This window comes from Cololabis saira, chromosome 9 (assembly GCF_033807715.1).
Source record: "Cololabis saira isolate AMF1-May2022 chromosome 9, fColSai1.1, whole genome shotgun sequence".
In the NCBI taxonomy this organism is placed as follows: Eukaryota; Metazoa; Chordata; class Actinopteri; order Beloniformes; family Belonidae; genus Cololabis; species Cololabis saira.
In genome coordinates this window covers 47,936,981-47,964,260 of record NC_084595.1, presented here as the reverse complement: position 1 = coordinate 47,964,260, position 27,280 = coordinate 47,936,981, and the positions used below count along the sequence as shown (strand labels likewise).

At 39.1% G+C, this 27,280-nt stretch overlaps 1 protein-coding gene across 1 annotated transcript; it reads left to right on the top strand.

Moving 5' to 3' along the window:
• Window positions 1-88: 88 nt before the first annotated feature.
• Window positions 89-25,075, top strand: dpp7 (dipeptidyl-peptidase 7). The gene is made up of 13 exons (XM_061729706.1): window positions 89-286; window positions 1,415-1,535; window positions 1,614-1,753; window positions 6,668-6,831; window positions 8,719-8,854; window positions 9,214-9,295; window positions 9,516-9,682; window positions 11,602-11,662; window positions 13,297-13,415; window positions 20,866-21,022; window positions 24,522-24,586; window positions 24,674-24,744; window positions 24,850-25,075. Exons 1-13 carry the CDS (start codon window positions 200-202, stop codon window positions 24,959-24,961), a joined length of 1,482 nt encoding a protein of 493 aa, XP_061585690.1. The 5' UTR covers window positions 89-199; the 3' UTR covers window positions 24,962-25,075.
• The last annotated feature ends 2,205 nt before the right edge of the window (window positions 25,076-27,280 follow it).

Here is a 27,280-nt window from a genome sequence, read left to right as displayed (position 1 = left end):
ATCTACTTTTCTTTCAGGTGTAGAATTTACGAGGCGTCTCAAACTAACACACCTCCCACCAGTCACGTGACAGAGTCATGTGACAGAGTCAGCGCAGGCGCAGTTTAGAGTCCCAGTTTCAAAGCTGGAGTAGTATATAGTAGTAGTATATCGTAGTAGTATTATAGTAGTATTATATCAGTAACGCTGTGCCTGGAATATGAGCGTGATGTTAGTGTTTTTCATGGTGGCAGCAGTTCTGTTTTCTTCAAATATCCTACATGGCTTGCCACACAGTTATTCTCAGGTAATACTTCAAGTTTTGTGTTATTGCTATTCGGAAATCTCAGTTACTCTTCGGAGTAAGTTTGAGCTCAGTTTATTTATCAGCCAGTTACATTTGGTATCGTTAACGCACGTGTTTGATGCTACATCTTTGTATAAAATATATTATTTGATTTGTATTTTTTTTTTTGCCATATCCAGTGGCTGATAGCCCTATCTATGTCACCTTTGGCCCAAATATTCTTGTCTATCTTGGGTTCCTCTTGTGACTAATAGGGTCACATGCAGTACTCGAGTTGTAAAAACAATCAGGGGGGATGGTGGATTTGATCATATGGGGACAGATAATTTGTGCTGATTACAAATAATATAATATATTACAAATAATAGCAGTGACCAAAACACCTGCAGAAATACTGCAGGAATGACATAGCAGCAGTTAAATGCAGCCTTCTGTAAGCTTTAAATATCCACTGGGCTTACATCAAATACATCAAAACACAACAATAAAAAACACTTTTCTGAACTTATCAATATGACTCTGTCCTTCACAGGATAAGTAACATGGATCACTGCAAAAACTCACAATCTTAACAATAATATTTGTCTTATTTCTAGTTAAAATGTCTCATTTTAGTAAAAAAGATCTCATTACACTTAAAACAAGACTCGTCACTGGAAAAAAAACAACAAGTTTCACCTGTTTCAAGTAGATTTTCACTTGAAATAAGTAGAAAAATCTGCCAGTGGAACAAGATTTTTTTGCTTGTAATGAGAAGATAAATCTTGTCCCACTGGCAGATTTTCCTACTTATTTCAAGTGAAGATTTACTTGAAACAGGTGAAAATTGTCAAATGAGTTATTGTTCTGGTGTTACTTTTCTGGTGATGACTCTAAATGTTGAAATAGCAGTAAAACCACATCCATTGATGAAATGACATAAGGGATGGAAAGGAGGGATGGCAGTTTTACAGGGTGATGATTTGGACCATTTTTATTTCAGGGGGGGATGATTTGGACCGTTTTGATTTCAGGGGGGGATGCCATCCTCCCCTCATCCCCTCACATCCCCCCTCATCCCCCTCATCCCCCCTCAATTCCAGTACTGGTCACGTGACATGTGTTGTCCATTTCTGCTTATTTCTACAGTCGAGTCAACATGTCACCGGATCAGATCTCTTCACGGAGAAATACTTCCTCCAGCTGGTGGATCACTTCAACTTTAACAGCATGGGGAATGCAACATTCAGTCAGCGTTTCCTGATCGCAGGTAAAAGCAGTTTCCTGTTATAAATGTAGCAAATATAACACCAAATTATTGATGGTGTTCTGTCTTTCTATCACAAAGACAAGTTCTGGAAAAGGAACTCTGGCCCCATCTTCTTCTACACTGGCAATGAGGGCGACATCTGGGAGTTTGCCCTGAACTCCGGCTTCATCCTGGAGTTGGCTGCTCAGCTCAAAGCACTGGTCATTTATGGTGAACATGTAAGAAAACACTATCACTGCTAAAGAAACTATCATGTCAAATGTGGATGGTGTCGCGGTTACAGCTGAGGAGACTTTATGGCTTGGCTTTTCACATATTAGGTGCTTTTGAGTCCCTTTAACTCAGATTTTACTGGTAACTTAGTTTTTTTTTTAGTTTTAGTTTAGTTTAGTTTATTCACTTACACACATGTGAATTGGTCTCCTGGAGAAGCTATCAAAAGCTTATGGTAGGAGCCAATGAACATACATACAGTAGGCAGGAATATATACATACACTTGCACTTAATACACACATAACACAACAAAACAATATGCACATTTACTAGACTACCACTTACATGCAACATATCACATTACAAACACTTAACATAAAACATTTTGTGATCCCGGAGTGTACGTTTATATATATGAGCTTAATAATTGATTCTTTAATTGCCGTTTGAATATGGAGATGGACTGTGACTTTTTAAGGTTATCATTCAGCTCATTCCAAATCTGTGGTCCCCGACACACAACACTCATACTTGTTCCCACAAGTTTACGTTTTTTCCCTATAATGAGGTGTTTGTGTCTAGTTTTGTGGGTGTGCTGGGGAACGGAGATTGGGATGAGTTGAGTTAGTCTGGGATTCAAACCTGAGACCACCTGATATATTGTACATGCATTATGGAAGTAGTTGTATTCTTTGAGTCGAAGAATACCATAGTGGGCAAACAGATGTCGAGTAGGTGAGTTAAATTCAGTCCAAGAGATGGCACGGATAATTTTTTTCTGTAAAACTTCTAATTTTTTTAGATGACTGGGATAAGTATTACACCAAATAATATTGCAGTAATTTAAATGAGGTTCAAACAAAGTTTTGTAAAGAGTGAGAAGGGCAGAGCGTGGAAGCAGGTGTCTCAGTTTGAAAAACAGACCGACATATTTAGATAATTTTTCCACAAGGTGATCTATCTGACATTTAAAATTTAGACAGTTTACTCTCTTTATTTCTTCATCATTTATTACGATCTGAAAGGCCAAATTTTCCATATTTATTCGTTTTTTATTGAAACAAAATAATATATAATTTGTTTTCTTAATATTAAGAGAGAGTTTATTAACTTTAAACCAAGTGTCCACTTTAGAGAGCTCACCATTAAGGAGATCTTGGAGTTCATGAATGTCATTATGCGATACAAAAAGGTTTGTATCATCAGCAAAAATGATTTTTTGGAAGACGTTTGAGCAGTTGACCAGATCATTTGTATAAATAATAAAGAGTAAGGGCCCTAAAATAGAACCCTGAGGAACCCCATATTTGATATGTCTATATTGAGATTTGTTGTCATGGATATGTACATATTGCTGTCTCTGTGAAAGGTAACTAGTGAACCACTTAAGAGCTGTGCCTCTGATCCCATAGTGGGTCAATTTGTTTAACAGTATGTTATGATCAATGGTATCAAAGGCCTTTGAGAGGTCCAGAAACACACCAACGCCATATTCACCTTTATCTAGTGCATCGTTTACCCTTTCAAGGAGATCAAGTACAGCCATACAGGTAGTGCTTTTTTTTCTGAATCCATACTGAGATGGTGTAATTATATTTAATTTATTAAGATAGTCATTCAGTCTATTATAAACAACTCTCTCCAGTATTTTGGAGAATGTTGGTAGTATTGATATGGGGCGATAATTTTCTCTGTCATTTTTGTCACCAGATTTATATACGGGAATGATTTTAGCTATTTTGGTCATTATGGGAACAATACCTGTAGATAGGGAGAGATTGAGACAGTGGGCTAGAGGCTCGACAATTATATTTGCAATAGATTTTAGGATTTTACTATTAATCTCATCCTCACCTGCCGAATTGGAGCTTTTCATAGCCATTATAATGTTTAAGACTTCATTTTTATCCGTTGGTTTCAGAAAAAAAGAATTTATATAATTATCTGTCAAGTATTGCTTAAATGACATTCCCTGAGGTTGACTAATCTTCCCCGAAAGGGTTTCCCCTATAGAAACAAAATAACTATTAAATTCATTAGCAAGATTTGTGCAGTTATTATTAGCAGAATCAGGAAGCACGGTGTGTTTCTGACCCCTATTCAGGACATTGTTTAGCACCTGCCAAGATTTTTTTGAATTACCCTTGGATAGTTGTAGGAGTTCACAATAATAATTAGCTTTACTTTTCCTTATTATTTGTGTAAGTTTATTTCTATAAATGGTATAATTATTTTTATTTTCTATACTTGAATTTTTCAGATATCTTCTATATAGTTTGTTTTTATACTTAATGGAATTAAATATTCCCTTAGTTAACCAGGGTTTTGAGTCCGTCCTCCTGTGAGTGACAGTCTTTTCAGGAATAGTATTTTGCATAGAATCAGTTACTTCATGAACCAGGCTGTCATACGCAGTGTTCGGATCGTTGCAGAGATAAACAATGTCCCAATCTTTGGCCTGAAGACTAGTATTTAACTGCTGTAAAGTTCTTTCATTTAGTACTCTGATTTTTACAGGGTGATGTGAAGGCAGACAATTTGGAGCAGGGTTGAAAAACAGTATAATTGGAAGATGGTCGGAAATATCAGAAAAAAGCACTCCTGATTCAAGTTTGGTATTTCGAATGTTTGTGATGATATTATCAATGATTGTCCTAGATGAGTGGGTTACTCGAGTGAAAATGTTAATAGTGGGAAAAAAAGCAGATGAATGTAAGCTATTTATGAAGTCATTTTTGATTGAATCATCCCGGGAGATGTCAATATTGAAATCTCCGAGAAGGATGCAGTCATTATTGGTTTTATTTATGAGCATTAAAAGTTCTTCCAATTTTGAATTAAAAATGGTTAAATTAGTATCGGGGGGGCGGTATATCACTCCAACAATAAGATTTCTGCTTGTTATATTATTTATTTCAATAAAGAGGGAATCGGTAAGATCATCATTAAGGACAAGGTCCTCACGAACATTTGCATGCATGCTGGAATGAACATAGAGACAAACACCTCCACCTAATCTATCTAGTCTATTTTTATGATATAGTGAATAGCCCTCAATATTTAAGGTGTCCATATATGATTTATCATTAAGCCAGGTCTCACTACAGCCAATTATGTTGAAACAACAGCCTGTGCTTGAAATCAGAGTTTCTAATTCATCATGGTGTTTGTTCAAACTTCTTATATTTAAGTGTAAAGCTGAAAATTTGTTAGTATCATTTAGACATTTTAGTTGCTCTGGAGCATAGTTCATACAGGTTACATTCTCACTTATATCAATACAGTGACGCACAGCATCTCCTTCAGAGTTTAAATCGTCAAAGCCCATGTGATGATATAGATGAGCTGTAGGTAACTGGGATCACACAACCATACACAGACAAACATACACACAATAACAGTTTACACCGTCAACCAGCACTGTAAACATATAGATAACTTGTAACATAGAATGAATATGCTTGTGGTTTGGAGGTAATAACCTGATCCATATCTGAGTTGTTTCTTCAAAGCGTACATTTTTACAATTATTTTAAAGTATAGTGCTGTTTGTATATGTATGTGTGTGTATATATATATATATATATACATACACATATACATACACATACAGGACTGTCTCAGAAAATTAGAATATTGTGATTTTCTGTAATGCAATTACAAAAATGTCATACATTCTGGATTCATTACAAATCAACTGAAATATTGCAAGCCTTTTATTATTTTAATATTGCTGATCATGGCTTACAGCTTAAGAAAACTCACATATCCCATCTCAAAAAATTTGAATATTCTGGGAATCTTAATCTTAAACTGTAAGCCATAATCATCAATATTAAAATAATAAAAGGCTTGCAATTTTTCAGTTGATTTGTAATGAATTCAGAATGTATAACATTTTAGTTTTTTTAATTGCATTACAGAAAATAAAGAACTTTATCACAATATTCAAATTTTCTGAGACAGTCCTGTATATATATGTATAAGGTCTTACGTGTAGTGTACAGTGATAAGTATTGATAAACAACAAACGAGCAGAGTGAATATATTGGAAGTAATAAATCTGAGATGGTGTGTAAATTAGGGCTGGGCGATATGGACCAAAAGTCATATCTCGATATTTTCTAGCTGAATGGCGATACTCGATATATATCTCAATATTTTTTCTGTGCCATAATTGGAGTTTCCCCCAAAGCATTATAGCATAGCATCTCTGTTAGCATCTCTGTTAGCTTCATTTTTTTCTGAGGCAAACCCTTAAAAAAACAGTCTGTTTTAATTTTCCTTTATTAACAGAGGTCTGCACAATATCAACATGTATAAAACAAATGAAATAAAAATAAACTGCCTGCATATATAGAATAAAAATGCTTCTTGAATAAAATAAAACAAATATCCCTTTCCTGCATAACAATTACATTAAAATACACTGTGCAATTAATACAATGTAGACAGTAACAGGCAGACTTTTCCACTGAGGTTGACAGTTGTGCAAATAACAAAACATTTGTGCAAATCTCAAATAAAACATTCAAGTCAATTTGTCACAAAATAAAATATATCAAAATCATAAAAATTATTATTATTATTTTTTTAAATCGATATAAACGATATTGTCTCGTACCTTATCGCGTTTGAAAATATATCGATATATATTAAAATCTCGATATATCGCCCAGCCCTAGTGTAAATTAAAAATAAATAAATAAAAAAAACAGGGTAGAAAAAAATGACACCACTTTCATGAAAAAATAGACATGAACCTTCCTTCACTGCACAGGTTATTCAATCAAGTTGTCTCTAAAGTTATTAAAGATGAATATGAGAAATACCTGATCTGACAAAAGGAAGCAGTTTCCCTCTCCCCGTTGTCTGGACTGTCTTCTAATGAACACACTCGTCTTCCTCTCTTTCCTAGAGATATTATGGCCGGTCTCTGCCGTTCGGCAGCGACTCCTTTAACATCCCTCAGGTGGGTTTCCTGACGGTGGAGCAGGCTCTGGCCGACTACGCCGTCATGATCACCGAGCTGAAGCAGCAGCTGGCGGCCGCTCACTGTCCCGTCATTGTGTTTGGGGGCAGGTAAGATCCAACATTCCCATTTCTTTTCAAATAAACAAATAGTAAGTTCAGTTGTGAAAAAAAGAGTTCCTCTCCATCATTGTCATAATAAATGAACACGAACAGTGTTGAGTAATTTCAAACATGAACGAGGGACAAACAGGGGTATTTGAGAAGTGATGGAGAACTGTGCTGACGTTCCATGTACTGCAAGTCACTTCAGTAATCAGTACCACTTCAAATGTAACTATATTTTTTTAACTTTATTTAAAAAAACATTGAAAAGAAGGATGATTTCCTTATATTAAATTAATGAGTGGCTTGATGTTGATTTGGGTATTTATTTAATTGGTGATTTGCTTTGATTTTTTAAGGATGAAGGTAACATGTAGACTGCACCTTTATTTTAAAAATCTTTTTTATTTTTTGAGGAATGTTTGTTATCCCTACAGAGGCAATTTGTTTTACGGGCAGTCTTTCTCTTACTAGCTAAGTTTAGTAAGCTTTGCTTCAGCCTACCCCTTTTTCGGTCTAGATGTTATTTGTTTATTTGTATACTGGAAACTTTTTTGTTATGTTTTCTTTGAACAATTGAACATTTTCTTGTTGTCAGTTTTATTCTTGGTTTTTTATTTTTTATTTTTTTGTGTCATGACTGAAAATAAACTAAACTAAACTAAATGTCACATCATCCACTCTCACTCCACAGAGAAAGAAGATAGTTGTATTAATTCCAATACAGTTCAATATAAGGCTGCGTAATAGCGTCTCTAAAATGGTAATTTGCAAAAGGTTGTTATAGCATGCACCTGCTGCTGCACAAACTATGCAAGTATATATAGTTTGTCTTTTTAAAGATGCACAGCATTCAACGGCTTGCTGGTCCAGTCACTTGTCCAGTGGTCTTCATTCCTGGTCCTCCAGAGCCACACACCTCATCTATTTAATAGTGATGATCAGCTTGTCCTCAAGGTCTGCACAAGCATGTTAATGATACAGTCATGTGTGTGTGGGGGGTGTTGAACCAGGCAAACATCTAGAACTCGTGGTTCCTTCCTCAGTGGACAAGGTTCAGCAGGCAGACAGTGATGCGTTCCTTAGTCTGGAAACTAGTAAATCAAAATAAACCTTGTGAACATTGCATGTTGTCTTCATATTTACATGATTAAGATGAAATGGTATAATAGATGGACAATGTCATCATGATATTGTCTCATCTAGGCCTGTGTTGAAAAAATCGATTTTCTGATTCTAAATCGATTCTCATATTAATTCCTAAAAATCGATTTGAATGTCTAAAGATCGATTTAAAAAAAAAAAAGAATTTAATTACATTTTTTTTTTTCATCATTACATTTTTGCCTGGTGAACTTTAATCCCAGTAGTTTTGAAAACTCCTGAACTAAATGAACTTTTCTTTAGAGAAAATGCTGGACATTTCAGTTTAAATTTCTAAATGTTATATTAGTTCAATGAAGTTCATATTATCTATATTTACTATAGCTTGTTTGGTTTCTCTGTTATCGGACACGGTTTGTCATGAAATACCTGAAAAATGCCGGTGCTTCATGTCCAGCTGTCTGTCTGGTGACAGAATAAATCAGACAAGCTAAAATAACTTGTTTACTGCTTGAGCTGTTGCAATTTCTTTCTTTTTTTGCACTTTAAATGGATATTGAAATGCCTATTTGAGTTATTTATTTCTTAGTTATTTCACAATAATTATTGTGAAATTATTATTTCAATAGTTATTTTACAGTCATATAATCCAGGCAACACTAACCCAAATCAATATCGAATCGGATCGAATCAAATGGTGATAATCGATTCTGAATCTTAAGAATCGGAATCGAATCGATTCTTGACATTCGAATCGATACCCAGCTCTAGTCTCATACACTATTGCAGTTATGGTGGAATGCTGTCAGTGTTCATGAGACTCAGATATCCCAACATCGTGGCCGGGGCTCTGGCAGCCAGCGCCCCCATCCTGTCTACTGCTGGCCTTGGAGACTCCAGACAGTTCTTCAGAGATGTTACAGCTGTAAGTGCCTTTACACTGATATATTGCTGTATTTAGAGGACCCATATTTTGATCCATATGTGTATTGATCAAGCAACACAGTGGAGTGGTTTTACTTTGATCACAGATCAAAAACTCATTGGGACTGTTGATTGCACACCTGAAAAACAACTTTGAAAAGCTCATCATTTTGATGTTTCCTATTTCCATCTGTTCTTTTTATTATTTCCAGGTCGTCCAAGCTATTTATTAATTAAATGGTCTCTGCTTTCCTCTTTGAGGTCTGATTTAGGGAATACCATGGGATGTTGAAATCTCAATCATCACATTCTTGTTACAGACTAACGTGTCTTTTTTTTTAAAAACCAACCTATTCCCAGGATTATGAGAACATTGCTACTGAATGTCGAGATGCCGTCAGAGGAGCGTTTCATCAGCTAAAAGAATTAGCTGAGCGCCAAGGTAAATCTTTGTGGAAAAGGTCTTTCTAAAGGAGATGGCTTTAATTTCATGTATTGGATTAAAAAATCTAAAATTTGCTTTGTTAAGGAAAGAAAAAGAAGTATTTAATTGTTTTTATTTTATTTTTCAAGCTCTTTGGAAAATCTGACAAGTGAAATAATGTTAAATATGCAGTAAGTGAATGAAGAAGGGAGAGTGAGTGCTGTTGTGCTGATGTCAGATTACAGTTCCATCCAGACAGAACTGTTCCTGTGTGAGGCTCCGTCCTCTGTCCAGGACGTCCAGCAGCTCAACGGGCTGCTGAGGAACGCCTTCACCCTCATGGCCATGCTGGACTACCCGTACAGCACGCACTTCATGGGCAACATGCCTGCCAACCCCGTCAAGGTAAAGACACATTTAAATACATCCATTCCTTAAAGAGAAACATGTTCTGGAAATTGAAACTAAACATTCCATGTAAAAAGAAATATAGCACTTTATTGGCACTCTAGCAAGAGTTGAGGAGCTGTGTATGGTCTCCAAATGATACAAAAATGAGGACCATATTAAAAATACTCAGAAGAATCTAAACGAAAATTACTTTGACATTTCTTTCTTTGTAGGTTTTATGAAAACAAAATATCTTAGCTTTTTAAAAACCTTGTTGAGATACATTAGGGGTGTAACGATACACTAATCTCACGATACGGTACGATACACGATATTGAGGTCACGATAACGATACGATATTATAGCAGTATTTATTTAACAACCTTGAATGAGGAACATATGACTGGAAAAAATGGTCTTTTATTTGAAAGACACAAAATACAAAACAATCCTGTGCGTTTGCCCTATTGTTCCAGTTTGTAATGCTTTATAACTGTTTAAGTTTTAAAGAGAAAGCCAGGCCAACCATTTTCCACAAACTGAACTAAAAGTAAATGTCAGGTTTGCATTATGCATCTTCAGTTTCATACAAGTAAAAATATTTTGCCACAAACTGAATAGTTTCTCCCATGTATGACTTGACTTTTTTCTTTTCCAGAAATTGAACAACTAAAATTAAATAAATAAATAAATAAATAAAAGTAAATGAATAAACTATAAAAAGTCCCAAACTCCAAATGCACCATGACTGTTATTGATCTTGTTCCAGAGCTCAGAGCTTCACCTGCTCCAGCCTGAGGCCGTAAGGTGAACCCCGTTATCATCTCATCCTCACACCGTCGGGGACACAATCTTTACGTCATAAAAAACATTGATTCATGCTCACCTTAGAAGTAAAAGTTCAGAGCTCAAACCCCCAAGAGTCCCGTGATCGGGACCAAAACGGTACTAGTTTCTTCTGAGCGTAGTCAGATTTTGGTCCGCGAGGTCGTCATGTGATCCCGCTGCACCAATAGGATGTTACTAGTAAACACAATATATTAATATTAATAACCCAATATCAGCTACAGTTTGTCACCTCCACGACACGTATCGTGATGTTTTTGTAGCGCAAAATTTCGTGGCACGATATACGATACGATATTACACCCTAATATACATCCAGTTTTGCATTTGAAGCTTGGAAGACAAACACCAATAAAGTTGGTATTGGGGCAGATTCAGGAGGTGGAAAAATAATGGTGAGGATGATGAGAGTTGATCTCCTTGAGGACTTTTATCCTATCAGATTGAAATTCAAAGTGTGTTAATTCTGTCAGACGGAAACCCACAAGTTTTTTGTCGGGATATTGTTGTCAAAAAGGTTGCGTGTAGCGTTAGCCGTCCCCTCTCTAACCCTGTCATATCCACAGAATACATGAATACGGTAGAACCAGGAGAATACTGTCACTCTCACACATTCTTAATCCAGTACAACAAAATGTTGAAAATAATGTAATCATTTCATCAGATTGATTGTGTAAAAGTTTTTTATTTTTCATCACTAGCACTTTATAGGAACAAGCATGCATTGTTTTTTTGGTTGTTTTTTTTTTTAACCCATTTATCATTTGCATCATTACTGTCACAATAACTGAAGGTCCTTTTTTGTCACTTTGGAAAACTACACCAACATGGGGTATCTCTTATAGAACTTATAAACTTATTAACACTTATACAAATCCATACTAAAGTTTCCTTTAAAGTGCATAAGAATTTAAAACCATTGATTACTGTAAAGCTGCATTTTGGATTCCTATAAGAGTCTGCAAAACTGAACCGCAAAACACTCGCAGAGCAAGAGGTTATTTTTCTTTGTACTTCAACACCAAATGACACAGTCAAGAATCCAAAAATAATAATTTGGAGAGACTGAAGTTGTGTTTTTTTCCCAGGTGGCCTGTGAAACTATGCTGCGAGGATCTGACCTCCTGGCTAATCTGAGGAACACTGCAGGTATAGAAAAGGAGACATAGTATGAGGGGCAACAAAGGGAAAACAACTTTTTTTGAATGTTGTTGAGGCTGTTTGAGTGGTTTAAGTCAGTGATCCCCAACCCCCGGGCCCCGGCCCGGTACCGGGCCGTGGGTCATCTGGTACCGGGCCGCACAGAGAGAAAACATAATTTCTGTAGCCCCGACTGATGATGGTTGACTCTCAAACTGATGGTTCACGATGTTTTTATTCCTTGGATGTAAATACACTGCAAACACACCGTTAGAGCTATAAAGGAATAAAATAGAGTTAGTCTTTCTACATTCATATAAGTTTCATTTAACTTAAATACAGACCGACGCAGCTGCTTGCTCGGTAATAACAGCTACACAGGCTGATTTATGGTTCCGCGTTACACCTACGCAGAGCCTACGGCGTGGGGTGCGTGGCGACGCCGTAGGCTACGCCGTCGATTTAACGCGGAACCATAAATCAGGCCTACCGCTACAGCCAAACTCAATATGTACATAACTAAGGCATAACATTTGCAAAGAAAACCAATCCTTATCAGAAGGTGCTTTTTGTGTCAGTTGGGCACCACTTTAGCATTCCCGACACTAGTTTAGTCTTTCAGACAAACTTTCTACTGACGTTAAACTTTTAACATTAAAGTCCGAAGCCCCGGATGTTTACAATGTCTCGGCGAGACGCCTTCAAAATAAAAGCACTAAATATCCGTCTCCTTAATAAATAAAATAAAAGCCTGGCTTTAAATAACGTTAATGAGACATAAAAACATAAAAAACACATTTATAGAAAAACTCATATTAAAAGGTAATTTACAATTTCCATTATTTTATTCTATTTTTTCGAAAATCCTGTTTTATTACTATTCATTATTATTATTACTATAGAGAAAATACCACAGTTTTTAATGCCCATCTTGTCATTTTATTTAGTTTTTATCAACTACACCTTTAGATTGGGCCATGAAAATATTGTCAGACATTAAACCGGCCGTGTTGCTGCCATGTTGCTGCCGCGTTGCTGCCGCGTTGCTGCCGCGTCGCTGCCGCGTCGCTGCCGCCGCGCTGCCGCCGCGCTGCCGCGTCGCTGCCGCCGCGCTGCCGCCGCGCTGCCGCCGCGCTCCCGCCGCGCTGCCCCCGCGCTGCCGCCGCGCTGCCGCCGCACTGCCGCCGCGCTGCCGCCGCGTTGCGATGTTTATGTATGATTCAATACTGTGGCCCACGATCACAATAATATCACCATACACCATATCTACGATATTCCATATATTGTAAGAAATTTCATCAACGATACATCACGATATATGTGACTGAAAAAGAAAAAATATCCATAAAAACGGTGGGGTGCGTGCGTGGGTGCGTGCGTGAGTGAGCTCTCTCTTTTAGCGGCAGGCTTTGCAGGTATTTCTCCTAAAGTGCAAAGGTGATTCCAAATTTTTCTGCAACTTGGCCTCAACACTTTCTGTTTTCACTAACAGTTTGAGCTATTCATTTATATTTACAAAGCTAGAATATAACAAGGATGTTCTAACACCCAGTGGTTGCTACTGTGTAGTTTAATATTTAAAGCACCACTATGCTAACATAAGTGTGTCTCCTAATGCAAAAATGATTGATTCCCACTTGCAGGGATTGTATACAATTCGACGGGGCGGCTGAGTTGTTTTGACCTCTACTCTCTGTACGTGGAGTGTGCTGATCCTACTGGATGTGGACTGGGCTCTGACAGTCTGGCCTGGGACTACCAGGTACTTCAACTGTCACCGCATGCCAGACAGTTGCTTTATACGATGATTTGCTGCAGATTTTTGGAACGAAAAATGTCAGTGTCCTCCCACAAAGCCTGATTTAAATCCAAATGAATTTAAAATGTGGGTCAGTATTTCTGGCACAGTTGAAGGAGGCTGAAATAAACAAAAGAAATTTGATCCAAGAAATGGTTAGCAGTCAATAAATGCCTAGGAACCACTTAGCGTAATGATTTACCCAGGAGCAGCAATAACGTAAGGTAGGAACCTCCTTTTGCCACTGGCCACGGTTACATGATGTTTTTTAATTCGGAATTCATTATTCCGAATTAAACTATTTTCCTTCGAGTTTACATGGAAATAGTAATTCCGAATTAAGGTTTACATGGAAAATGACATGTAAACTTAGTCAGTGTGGTTTCACGGCATCTTCAGGATAGTTTGAGTACATATGGTCATCACATATTGAACAATAGCCAGGCACATTAGTGAAACGATCGTTCACTTTGTGAGACAAGCGCCAAATTTTGTATTGTATGTTCTACAAGTATGTTCTAGGTCTACTTTTTCAAAAAAGCCCGTTAGCCGCGCAAAAAAACCCCAATATGGCTGCCGTTTTCCAAAATGGCTGCCACAAAAGCCGTTTTTATGTTGGTTTTTTTTCAACATTATCTTTTTTTATTTTTTCAAAGAGAACAAAACAGACACAAAACACCAAACAGTTGCCAGTTCACAAAAAATGAGATAACAAAAATGATCATATAAATATACACATTATATATACACATACATATATACACATATAGCTGTATAAAAGATACAAAAGGCTATGTCAGTCCAGATCATACTCAAAGTGACCAGGGATTGGCCAAGAGGCCGGGAAAGATGTGCGTCCGTATAAGCAGGAGAGGCGGGAGAAAATAAAGTTCAAGTCGATCCGAGCACGATAGTCACACACCAGGCACAGTGTTCATAGCAAGTGAAATCAAGTCCGAGGCAAAGGTCTATCCTTCCTGAAGTGTTAAATGAAGGGTCCCCAGACCTTGAGAAATGTAGGCTGGGAATCAGACAGAGTGTAACGAATTTCTTCGAGATAGATACATGTGACCATGTCATTTAACCACCTTTTGAAACAGGGAGGAGAGGGTGACTTCCACTCCCGCAAGATGACTCGTTTTGCCACAACCAAACCAAACAAAAGGGCTGTTTGCAGTGCTTTGGGAAGTGTTAGAGTAAGTTCAGAACAGCCAAGTATCACAGAAAGACCGTCAGGGAGCACTTGCCTATTATATATGTCACTAAAGTACTTAAAAATATTATCCCAAAAAGTCCTGAGCTTAGGACATGCCCAGAAAAGGTGGCCAAGCGTCCCGCCAACAGACTTACATCTATCCCAGGTGGGAGATACTGTGGGAAATATTCTATGCAATTTGGTCTTAGAGAAGTGAAGGCGATGAATGACTTTAAACTGGATGAGCTGAAGTCTGGCATTGATAGATCATTTCTGCACCCTGTCCAGTGCATCTGACCAAAGCTCATCTGAGATGTCTTCACCAATATCCTCAATCCAAGCTTCCTTAATGTGGGAGGAGGGGGCTATAGAGCGAAAAAGATCTACAAACTGGGAGATCAAATGTTTAGAGGTGGGAAGTCTTGTCATAAGTACATAAAAATTGTGTTGATTGGGCATGGATTCAAATTGATGAAATGCCTGTCTGACAAAATCTCTGATTTGGAAGTATCGGAATAAATGGCTAGAGGGAAGATCAAATTTGGCTTGTAGTTGTGCAAATGATGCAAAATGGTTATTAACGTAAAGATCCTTAACAGTGGACAAGCCCCTGTCCGCCCAGCATATAAACACTCTATCCAGCAAACCTGGTTTAAAATGAGGGTTCTGACTTATTGGGGCATAAATGGAAAGATCCTTGAGGCCCAGCACACCCCTGATTTGTTTCAGGATTCTGTATGAATTGCGCAAGATAAAATCATTTTTGAACAGTTTAACGGACAAATTTAAATCTGAAAATAAAATGGCTGCCAGGGAGGCCCCCGTAAGCGACAGAGCAGCGCGGAATTCGATTTCAGGCCAAGAGGGGCAAAGGGAGCCCACCTGCCGAGACACGGCCGGAGCGTAGTTCCAGTAAACCCAGGCTTTAGCATTACAGGCCCAGTAGTAGTGCCGGAAAACAGGTAGACCGAGGCCACCAACAGTCTTGGGTTTCTGCAAGTGCAGTTTGGAGATGCTAGGGGGTTTGTCGGCCCAGATAAAGGGAATAATAATGTAGTCTAACTGCTTAAAAAAAGCGGCTGTAAGAAAAATAGGGACATTTTGGAATATGTGGAGAAATTTGGGGAGTACTACCATCTTGATCACATTAACACGTCCAATTAGGGAAATGGGGAGGAGTTTCCATCTGTGTATCATTATCTTAAGCTTGTCAATCATACCGGAATAATTTAGTTTGTATAGAAGCTTGGGGTTCCTGGGAATATTAATCCCTAAATATTTAAAGTGGTCAGTAGTGATTTTAAAAGGTAAATGGTCAAGGAAACCGGAATCAAGGTCGTCGGCCAGGGGCATAAATACACTTTTGTCCCAGTTAATGGTGAACCCGGAGAGCTGGCCGAAGTTTTTAATGAGGTCCAGCAGAGGGGGAAGAGAGGTCCTTACATCCGATAGAGTCAGGACCAAATCGTCCGCGTATAAGCCAACCGTGCATTCAGTTGTGCCACAGCTGATTCCAGAGATTAAAGGGCTGGCTCTGATGGAAATAGCCAAGGGCTCGAGGGCCAGAGCAAAGAGCATAGGGGAGAGGCAGCATCCCTGTCTGGTGCCGCGATATAGCAGAAAGGGGACAGAGCAATCATGGTTAGTCAGTACTGAGGATTTAGGGCAAGCATAGAGCATTTTAAGAGTGACATAAATGTATCACCGAAGCCAAATTTAGTTAAAATAGCAAACATGTATTTCCACTCGATCTGGTCGAACGCCTGTTGCGCATCCAGGGAAATGGCAGCAGAGTTAGGTGTCTTGTTTGAGTACATGATATTTAGCAGACGCCGGGTGTTAGAGAAGGAAAATCTGTCCGGGATAAACCCCGTCTGATCGGGATGGATCAATGAGCCAATGTGTTTATTAAGTCGATTTGCAAGAACTTTTGCTATTATCTTTTGATCACTATTTAGTAAGCTTAAGGGACGATAAGTTGAAACGTTAGTGTCATCTCTATCCTTCTTCAGAAGGAGACATATATGAGCATCGTAAAGGGTAGCAGGGAGAGTGCCAATTTTTATAGAATTAATTAACATACGGAGTAGAAGAGGGGCGACAGTATCTACATGGGCTTTATAGAATTCCATCGCAAAACCATCAGGGCCGCAGGCCTTATAGTTGGGAAAGGAGCGAATGGAGATTTTAATTTCCTCTAGCGTGATGTAAGAGTCGAGACTGCGCATAGCTACTTCGCTAAGAGATGGGATGTTTAAAGGATGGAGGAAACCCTCAATATCTGCGTCAGTAGCTGTAGATTTAGAGGTGTATAGCAGACTGTAAAAATTGTCCTGTGGCGGAAGAAATTGTATGTATTGCTCTGTCAGATTGAACACCTTTCAGCTGCCTGGCAAGTAATCTATCAGGTTTGTCGCCCAGCTCAAAATGTTTATGCTTGAGCTTGCGGATGTAGTTTCCTACCTGCTCCCCAAGAATGCGATTGTACTAATGTTTAATTGACAATATCTCATTAAGAGTGTCCTCAGAATTATCTACACGATAAGCTTCCTCTAATACGGACAGCTCAGCCTCAATGTTAGATAGCCGGCTCGTCCTGGCTCTCTTAGCCGACGCCTGAAACGAAATGATGTGGCCCCTCATTACGGCTTTAAAAGACTCCCAGAGTATAGAGTCTGAGACGGTACCGTTATCATTATTAAGTAGGAAGTCTGTTATTTTCAATGATATATACTGACCAAAGGACTTATCTGAATTTAGTGAAGGGTTGAATTTCCAGTTATAGCGTGGCGGATGTAAGTTAAAATTAATATCTATTGTAAGGGGGGCGTGATCAGATATTAGGATACTGTGGTACGTCGAGCTAGTTGTGTTAGAAATTAATCTGGAGTCTATTAGAAAATAGTCAATCCTGGTAAAGCTACCGTGCACAGGGGAAAAGAAGGAGTACTGTCTATCACGAGGGTGCTGGAGCCTCCAGATGTCAGCCAGGTTTAAGGAGTTCACAAGGTTATTCAGGGTTGGAACAGATTTGAGTGATGGGGGCGTTTTGAGTGAGGACCTGTCCAGCTGAGGATCCAAGATAAGTGTTAAAATCCCCACCGACAATAATGTTGTGACTATTATACTTAGCTATCAGGTTAAAGACTTTACAGTAAAAGTCAGGGCAGTCAAAATTAGGGGCATAAATGTTAAGGAGAGCAAGTGGAATTGAATTAATAGATCCAGTGACAAGTAAGAATCTCCCACCTGGGTCTGTGATCAAGGAGTCAAACACAAATGGAACAGTTTTGCGGATGAGGATGGCCACCCCTCTGGCTTTTGAAGAAAAAGTGGACTGGTATACCTGGGAAACCCACACAGATCTTAAACGCCTCTGTTCAGTTGGCTGGATATGGGTCTCCTGCAAAAATATAATATCAGATGACAAAGTTTTTAAATGAGAAAATACTTTCCCCCTTTTAATAGCCTTCCCAAGACCTCTACAGTTCCAAGAGGTGAAAGTAATATATGACTCATCCCTGATCCTGGAAATATATCATCCCGGATTCATACGAGTTAAACAAAAGGAGTAAGGTCCGACACATAACTAGCAGTTAACTGGCAGACAAACACACAAAGACAAATAACCCCCCCCAAAAAGAAAAACAGCCGCAAAAAAGGAACATAGCAGCAAACCCTTTTAGCTGGCAAGGAGGCTGCTGGGTAACAGAGCCGGCAAACAAAAGACTAAAAACCAGTCTATACTAGCAGCCCCGGTTGCACCTCCGATATTAAAAGTTAAAAAAAATTACAAAAATAAACTGCACCAAAATGTGCTTAGTACTAGTACACAAGCCATGTGTGGAACGTGGAGTGGCATATCCAGCAAAACAGTAAAAATAGGGGTGGACAACGAGGTAATCAGCAGTAAAAAGTAAATAAAAAAAAAATAGTGAATTACCTCAGGCAGTGTTGTCTATGATAGAAATAAATGTGCAATTATAAAATTAGAATAACCTGATATATTAACTGAACCAAGGTAGATCCACCTGCTTGCCTGCCCCACTTCCACTCAAAAATTAAAAAAAAAAAAAAAAAAAATGCTGTTAAGTTAAATATTTACTTATAAAATTTACTTGAAACATATGTAACTGTACACAATATTGTAAACATACACAATATATTTAACATATTTGCATGGTATGAAGACTGATGTTATGATCTGGCCATTATCAACAGTCAGCCTTTATCTGTCAGTGTGTTGGCAAACCGCTCGGCTTCAGCAGGAGAGGTGAAGGTGTTCACTGTGTTATTGTGAACCACTTGTAGCTTAGCTGGAAACCGTAGAGAGCACTTGGCACCGGCGTCGATCAGCCGCTTCCTCACGGTGTTGAAAGACTGCCGCTGGGCCGAGACCTCGGCGGTGTAGTCAGGAAAAATGTAGACCCTCTCACCGTGGTAGCGTAGTGGCGCCTCCTGCCTGCTGAGCCGAAAGATGTTAACAAGATCGCAATCATTATGAACCTTGGCGATGAGGACCGGAGGCCGCTCGTTAGCAAGCGGTTTGGGCCTCAGGCTTCGGTGGGCTCGATCAATCTTGACGGGCTTAGAGAAGTTGTCTCGTCCAAGCAGCGCAGGAATCAAACGTGAAACAAACTCGCTAGGACAAGGACCCTCTTCCCCCTCCTTAACGCCCACGATGCGAATGTTGAGCCTGCGGGAGCGTCCTTCCAGGTCATCCACTTTAGCTTTGAGTTGGCCATTAGCATCCTGCAGCTCCTTACACGTAGCTTCCAGTGTGGTGATGCGGGAGTCGGCGGAGGACAGGGCCTCGTCCACGTCATTCAAACGCTGCTCGGCCTCACGGTGTTCCTTCTGAAGAGCAGAGAGACACGACTCGATAGAGTCGAGGCGTCCCTCCATTGACTTCTTTAAGTCATCCACCAACGCAGAAACCTTAGCAACCTCGAGGCCCTGTTTATTGATGGCGGCTAAAATAGCCTCATTGCTAGCGGCACTAGAGCTCGCCGAGGAAGGCGTCTTTAAAGCTTCGTCTTTCCGTGGCATGGTTTAAAAATATAACCAGCGACACGCCGTGCAGATTGTGCAGCAAATAAACAAATTAACATGAACCAGTGCAGTATTTGAGTTGTAAAATGGAGGTAACAGCCCGGAGCTCTGGCAAAACGCGTCTACTCCATCAATGCGCACGAGCGCCCCCCGTTTTTATATGTTTTTTGACCTGGAATGTGATTGGAAAATCCAATTTTGATTATTCTGACATCAAACTATAATCTTGGGACCCCCCACCCCCTCCCCCATTAGCCATGCAAATAAAACAACAATATGGCTGCCATTTTCCAAAATGGCTGCAGGCAAAAGACAGTTTATATGGTTTTTGACCTGGATTGTGATTATATAATTAGATTTTGATTGTTTTGGCATCAAATTATAGTCCCCCCCTCCTCCCATTTCTGTATCACATTTTTTCTAATCATCACAATTCCAGGCACACAGCTGTCTGCACTGGAGGCCAAAACGCTAGCACTTGCTACCGTTTGGGGGGGGGGGGGGGGGTCACTGAGGTGGTTCATAAGCTCCTCAGTGGCACCGGGGGTGGATGAGATTCACCCTGAGTACCTCAAGTCTCTGGATGTCGTAGGGCTGTCTTGGCTGACACGCCTCTGCGACATTGCATGGAGGAAGGGGACAGTACCGCTGGAGTTGCAAACCGGGGGGTGGTGGTCCCTCTGTTTAAAAAGGGGGACCGGAGAGTGTGTTCCAACTACAGGGGGATCACACTTCTCAGCCTCCCCGGGAAAGTCTACGCCAGGGTACTGGAGAGGAGAATACGGCCGATAGTTGAACCTCGGATTCAGGAGGAACAATGCGTTTTTCGTCCCGGTCGTGGAACACTGGACCAGCTCTACACCCTCCGCAGGGTGCTCGAGGGCTCATGGGAATTTGCCCAACCAGTCTACATGTGTTTTGTGGATCTGGAGAAGGCATTTGACCGTGTCCCTCGTGCCATTCTGTGGGGGGTGCTCAGTGAGTACGGAGTCCGGGGCCCTCTACTAAGGGCTGTCCGGTCTCTGTATGATCGGAGCAGGAGTCTGGTTCGCATTGCCGGCAGTAGAGAAAGTGAACGATTCTCCTAAAAACCTGAATTAATTTCCCTCACTACAAATGGTATTTCTGTTTTTCTGCTAATGAAACCCTGCTCTTGTGTGGTTTCAGGCATGCACGGAGGTGGAGCTTTGTTATGAGAGCAATAATGTGACTGACATGTTTCCCGCCATGACCTTCACTGAGAAACAGCGTGAGATTTACTGCTCCAAACGCTGGGCTGTTGTTCCAAGACCCGGCTGGCTCAAAATCCAGTTCTGGGGTGAAGGTGAGGACTGAATAGTAATCAACTAATGCCCTATTCATACACAACTAGTTTCATCTATGGACCTATAGTCATTTGTAATAATTATTGTCGTCATATGTAATATTAATCCTATATGAATACACCTTGTCTGTGATTTGTAAAGTAAATATTCCACTGCATATTAGCTACCGTATATCAGCAAACACAGAGTTCATGGGATCATTTAAATCCTGTGCAAATACATGTCTCATTAATATGTGATGGTAGTTTTTTTCTTTCTTGTTTTTGGTGAAATCTCCATCTAGTTGTCTTTTCATTCCCACTCCTGGTGTGATTGTGGCAGGTGTGGTAGATGGTGTGATATAAGATTAAAAAATAATTATATTTGTTTCACAATGGGGAAATTGCAATTTGCAACAACATACAGAAAGGGTTGGGGTTGGGGAGATACGATTAAGAGTGTTGGTTGTGGAGTGTAACAGCAGCAGGAAGGAAAGACCTTCTATATCTTTCCTTCACACATCGAGGGTGAAGCAGTCTGTCCGGTGTGTGCAGGATATTATAAAACAGTCTTTTATTTATTTAACCTTTTGTGTCATCAGGACGTCCCTTTTAGGTGCAATCTCTCTTCTTTTTTTCTTTTTTTTTATGGGTGACCTGGTCAAGAGGCACATCTGTACAGTATGTGAAATAGAATAAAAAAAAAAAACATACTTTAAATGAAGACATAAAATAATTTAGGTGCTCCAGTACCAAAAGCAAAACCGAATGAAAACGTATAAGAGACAGGGTGCAAACAGTTGCCAAACAATCAGCGCCAGAAGTAATCCTTGTGCAAAATTAGCCATGGTGGTTAGTCCAACACAAACTTGTCATAGTCACAGAGCAAGCACTGCAGGTCAGGATGTCAGCAGCATCTAGCAGACATCCATACAGGCAGGTGGAAGCAGCAGTGGGATGATCAGAGGGGGCACTGCAGGTCAGGATGTCAGCAGCATCTAGCAGACATCCATACAGGCAGGTGGAAGCAGCAGTGGGATGATCAGAGGGTGGGGGGGGGGTGCAGGTCAGCATGCAGCTCCTGAAGCTCCGGCCTGCAAAACATACACAAAAGAACAGTAGGCAGTAGTTGCAGTACAAAAAGGAGTTATTTTGAAAGTGTCTTTTAAAAACGTGGTTAAGGCTTAGGCAGTTTAGTATCCCTTACAACAGCAATACCACAGTGATCACTGCTATCTTTCCAGAAAACTGTGGAGAAAATGCACTTATGGGGTTTGTTAGTCAAATTCCTGTAAACCATGCTGACATTCCCTATAAGAAGAGTGATATTGCTATAGATGATGGAAGTAAATCTGTGCATCTTGCATTCTAGATTCAAGATCGGGAATGTGCGTCAAGCAAAAGGAGGGATCACCAGTCACCCCAGTACAACAATAGACAGCTGACATTTGTACATTAACAGACTGTATTGGACATGAACTACTGTAAGTGGAAGTTAAACGAGAGGAATAACTCTTAATAATAATCAATAACATAATGGCAGCTGTCTAATAATGAATCTTACACACAAAAACCACATTGATGGCATAAAGAAGAGTTAAAACACTCACCAAAGTGCCATTATTATTGGACCTGGCTAAAATTTGCTCACCATTCTAGCCGACAAGCCAAAGTTGTACTGGGGCGACTCGCGCTCGCTCCTTTCGCTTGATTCACACTCCCCATCTTGAATCTACAATTGATTGCTCTTCCTTGGGTTCCCAGATGTTGCGGTTGAATTTTTGCAGTTTAATTATTTGAGGTTGACTTTTTTTGCAGTTGAATATTTTAACGTTGAAAAACATTCAGATACATAATTTCCCTGCATAAATATTCTGTGCTAGAAATTCAAAACACTTTCTACCTTCAAACTCCGATGACACAGATTTACCTCCATAATAGACTGCACTGGTAGCCATCTTGGTTGAGGAAACACAAGTACCTGGTGTATTACTGTACATGAACAAATGAAGTCAGGATGAGAAAACATGAACCATCTTGGTTTTATACTGTTCAAAAAGAAAAAAAAGCAGCAATCAGCTAATTTTTATTAGCATTTTCCATCCTGACCTTTTCTGATTTGGGACTGTCCAGTGTTTCTTATCAACAATGCTTTGATATGTTGAACTAAGATAAGATAATATAAGATAATCCTTTAATAGTCCCACAACATATTCACAAAATGTACCTCTTGTGTACCCAAACCTTTCTGCTGTGATGATTAGAGACGCACCGATCAGGATTTTTGAGGGCCGATAACCGATCACCAAAAGCAGGATCTACCAATCCCGATATTGCTGATCACAGCGTGAAATCCATAAATTCGTCAATATTGTTGTCTCATGAACACTACACTGACATGTATTATTAGGTATAGAAATTAGGAGATGAGAAAGTATCATGAATTGACTGTTTTATTGCAGGCTGAGGCAATGAGCAATATTTTCCCCTCTAGAGACTCTCAGAGACTTAGACTCAGTTACACAGAGTTAGTTTAGTTTAGCAGCTTCAGCTTCCTGTGGTAATATATAATAATAATGTACATGTGCAGCAACACACACAACAGCAGACATGTCACTCTCTAAAAGTTGATAGAAGTTGTAGCGGACCCTTGGTTCCAATAAAAAGGCGGAGAGATTCGTACGGGTGCTCAAATTTTATTTCCATACCGGGCACCGTGAAAACTGACGGGAAGATACAAAAAAAAAAAAAAGGAAAAAGGGGGGGATTCATGTAAATTAACAAACATTCCACAATTAAACATCACATACATACATACATCACATTCCATGATGCCATCCGTGAACACAAATATAAAAGATACATTTATTAGAACGCAATCAATGACCACTATTAAAATACAAATACCTCGTTCCACTACCAAGGGTGCTTGTTTGGAACGTGTCAGTGATTGATGCCTTCAGGGAACCATCCCGACAATCAAACTTGAAAATAAACAACAAAAAACCCAGATTAATGTCAAAGAAAGAAAACCCATAAAATAAGTACCATTTTAATTAAGACCCGTCATCAAATTCACACTTACTTGAATAAAGGTCATAAAACAAACAAAAGAAACGGAGCAGCACAACGCAAAGCCGACCCACGGGGGACAACAGCTGAGATGCAGCAGGTGTGGAGATTACGCAGCAGAATCATCCCCTCCCCTTTCTACCTTTGCATCTCCACTAAACCACACTGGTGAAAACTGACCACCAGGTGGCAGTGAAAACAATTTACCGCCATTTACACAAGTTGTAAACTATAAACCTTAGTTTCCCTGTGGAAATAGGAATTCAATCTTAAAATAAAAATGAATTATGAATTATTAAAGTTTGCTAAAGCTTTAGCAATAGCATCCGCCGCGTATGAGGAATCTCTTGTGAGTGAAACTCTTCACACTAGAACTCCAAATCGGGCCGATACCGATCGGTTGCCGATGGATCGGTGCATCTCTAGTAATCATGTCTCTTCTATTCAGCTCTCTCTACAGCCAGCAACATTATATTCTCAAATGGAGACTTGGACCCATGGGCAAACGGAGGGGTGAGTGTATTTATTTAACCAAATAATAACTCTAATGTGAACAACACTATCTCTTCATCCTGAGGTGATATGTTCTCTCTTTCTAAGGTGCGCCAGTCTTTGAGCTCTTCACTAATAGCTCTCAACATTTCTGGAGGGGCACATCATCTGGACCTCAGGTAGAATACGCTGCTGCTGTATTTCCCTTCCTTTCTAAGAATTCCCAAAGCCAAATCTAACCAGACTTTTGTTTCCTCTCTCTCCCCCTCACTCTTCTCACGCAGAGGGTCCAATGATGCTGATCCGGTGTCCGTCATCAGTGCCAGAAAGAACGAAGCAGAGCTCATTGCAGAATGGGTGAAGATGGAAAGGAATAGATTACAAAAGTCACTTTAAACCTTTACTTTTCAGTTAGTTTCCCAACTGGGATTTTGCAATGTCAATTTTCTCCTGTCAAATTGTACATTTCTATTTTTGATCTAAATGTGAGTGAAATAAATACATTTAAAGATTAAACCAGTTGGTTAATATTATTTCTAGTCACTTATAGGTCTACAGTCTTAGTCTTAATGTTTAAATGACTCATTCCATATTGCCTTATTGGTCATTTAGCTGTCATCTGTCTTGCTGCAAAGACTTGTCACAGTCAAGTCTTTGTTTTCCAGTATAGAGCACATTTTTCTCCCACAACAGAAATGTTAAAGTTTGCTACAAATCCAGGAAGACACGTCTGGTATGTTGACCCTAGAAAATAACCACAGAAGTGGACCTGACTTTAGTATTTCTCATGAATCCAAGTGCTGTAAATGTATATTATAGGAGTTACTAGAACTGATCATGGACACCTTTTAGGCTTGGTGCACACAAAAACCACTTATTTTCCATCCTACAAACTGGTGTATGTATGTATTCTTCAGATAAAGCATCAACATGTTCTTAGACAATTTAAGTTTGATATAGAAATAGTAAACCAAACATAAATGGACTTGAGGGTAATCATGGTACATGTGGATAGCTGCCGTGGTGCTGCTGGAAAACCTTCCCATACATGCTAAAAAGATCAAAAGAAGAGCAGAAAGTTTAAGGATTGTTTAAATTACCAGATGGTAGTCAGCCAACCTTCAGGCGTGTCTGAGGGACATCAAGGACTGGATGTCCACTAATGTTTTGCTTCTAAATGCAGATAAAACAGAAGTTATTATTTTTGGTCCCAAACACCTTTGGAAAGGATTAGATGGTGTTGCGATGGCTTCCAGTGCAACTGTGTGACGCTTGGTGTTATTTTGATTTGATTTGGATTTGTCGTTTAAACCACATGTTAATCAGGTTTGTAAAACAGCGTTTTTCCATCTCCGTAATTTCGCAAAGATTAGGAAAATCCTCTCCCAGAGTGATGCGGAAAAGCTAATTCGGGTGTTTGTATCTTGTAGACTAGATTACTGTAATGTGTTATTAGCAGGATGTCCAAGTAATTCTCTGAATATCCAACAGCTGATCCAAAATGCAGCAGCGCAAGTCATCAGCAAGAGAGACCACGTCTCTCCACAGTTAGCCTCACTTCATTGGAAAAAACTTAAAAATTAATTCAAAATGTTATTATTTGCGTATAAAGTCTAAAGCGACCTAGCTCTGTGACATTTGGAAGACCTGATAGTGCCTTATGTTCTCAATAGAGCTCTCCCTTCTCAGAGGGCAGGTTTTCTCGTAGTTCCTAAAGCAGGGGTGTCAAATGTGCAGCCCGCGGGCCACATGCGGCCCGAGAGATTTTCATGCGGCCCGCGAGAAGTTTCCAACGCAAAAAAACGAAATGTTAATTTACTAAAAAGGAAGGCATACCTAATTGCCATGAATCGCAGCATATGACATATAATATATAATATATTTCTTCTACAAATCCATCGTTATTCCACAAAGAGAGCAGTTTTTGACATTTTTTTAGTTTTCTAGAATGCATTTGCCGATTTTATTTCTTTCTAGACGGTCGTTTATTTTTATTAACTGACTACGATTATATATTTTCGCAGAAAAAATATCACTGCTAAAAAAGATGATAGAAGATATTTATTTAGAGAATTTCTGTTTTGAATACGAGGATAGTGACAAAGTAAAACAGTTAAAAGAGAAGTTCTGACTTTTTCGGCACACTGGCGTAAATATCCGCGCCAATTTTTAAAAATAAATACACTTAATTGTACTGGAAAAATCTCTAAATCACAAAGAAACACTCTCGGATGTAATAAGAAAGATTCGGCTTTTAATTAAATTTCCTATAAAAAAGGTGAAATATAAAAAAAACATACTTTTTTCTGTTTATCTTTGTAAAATGATATTAAAAGTATCTTACATAATTAAAAAAAAAAAGAAATTTCAAGAAAAGATCCTGAAGAAATATATTTTACATAATTAGAGTGTAAACAAAGTGCATATTTCCTTTAAAATTAACTAAACTGATATTGGATTAAATAATAGTAAAAAAAAAAAAAAGAATTAGAAAAAGATGTTCGCACCGTTTTTGTGAGTTCGAGCGCGCGGCCCGCGAGAAAAAAATTGGTCAAATCCGGCCCACCAAGAAAAATGAGTTTGACACCTCTGTCCTAAAGTATCTAAATGTAGACTTGTAGGGCGGGCCTTCTTTCTAAAAAAAATGTTTTTATTAATTCTCCACAACCAGCAACAGCTGTAAATCTGAAATGAGAGAAACACAGGAAACACACC

Bases quoted from the DNA above. Each gene is read 5' to 3' on its own strand.
- dpp7 (XM_061729706.1), top strand. From the start codon at position 200: ATGAGCGTGATGTTAGTGTTTTTCATGGTGGCAGCAGTTCTGTTTTCT. The intron at 11,663-13,296 runs GTATAGAAAAGG...TCCCACTTGCAG, and splicing joins TAATCTGAGGAACACTGCAG to GGATTGTATACAATTCGACG. The intron at 21,023-24,521 runs GTGAGGACTGAA...TCTTCTATTCAG, and splicing joins AATCCAGTTCTGGGGTGAAG to CTCTCTCTACAGCCAGCAAC.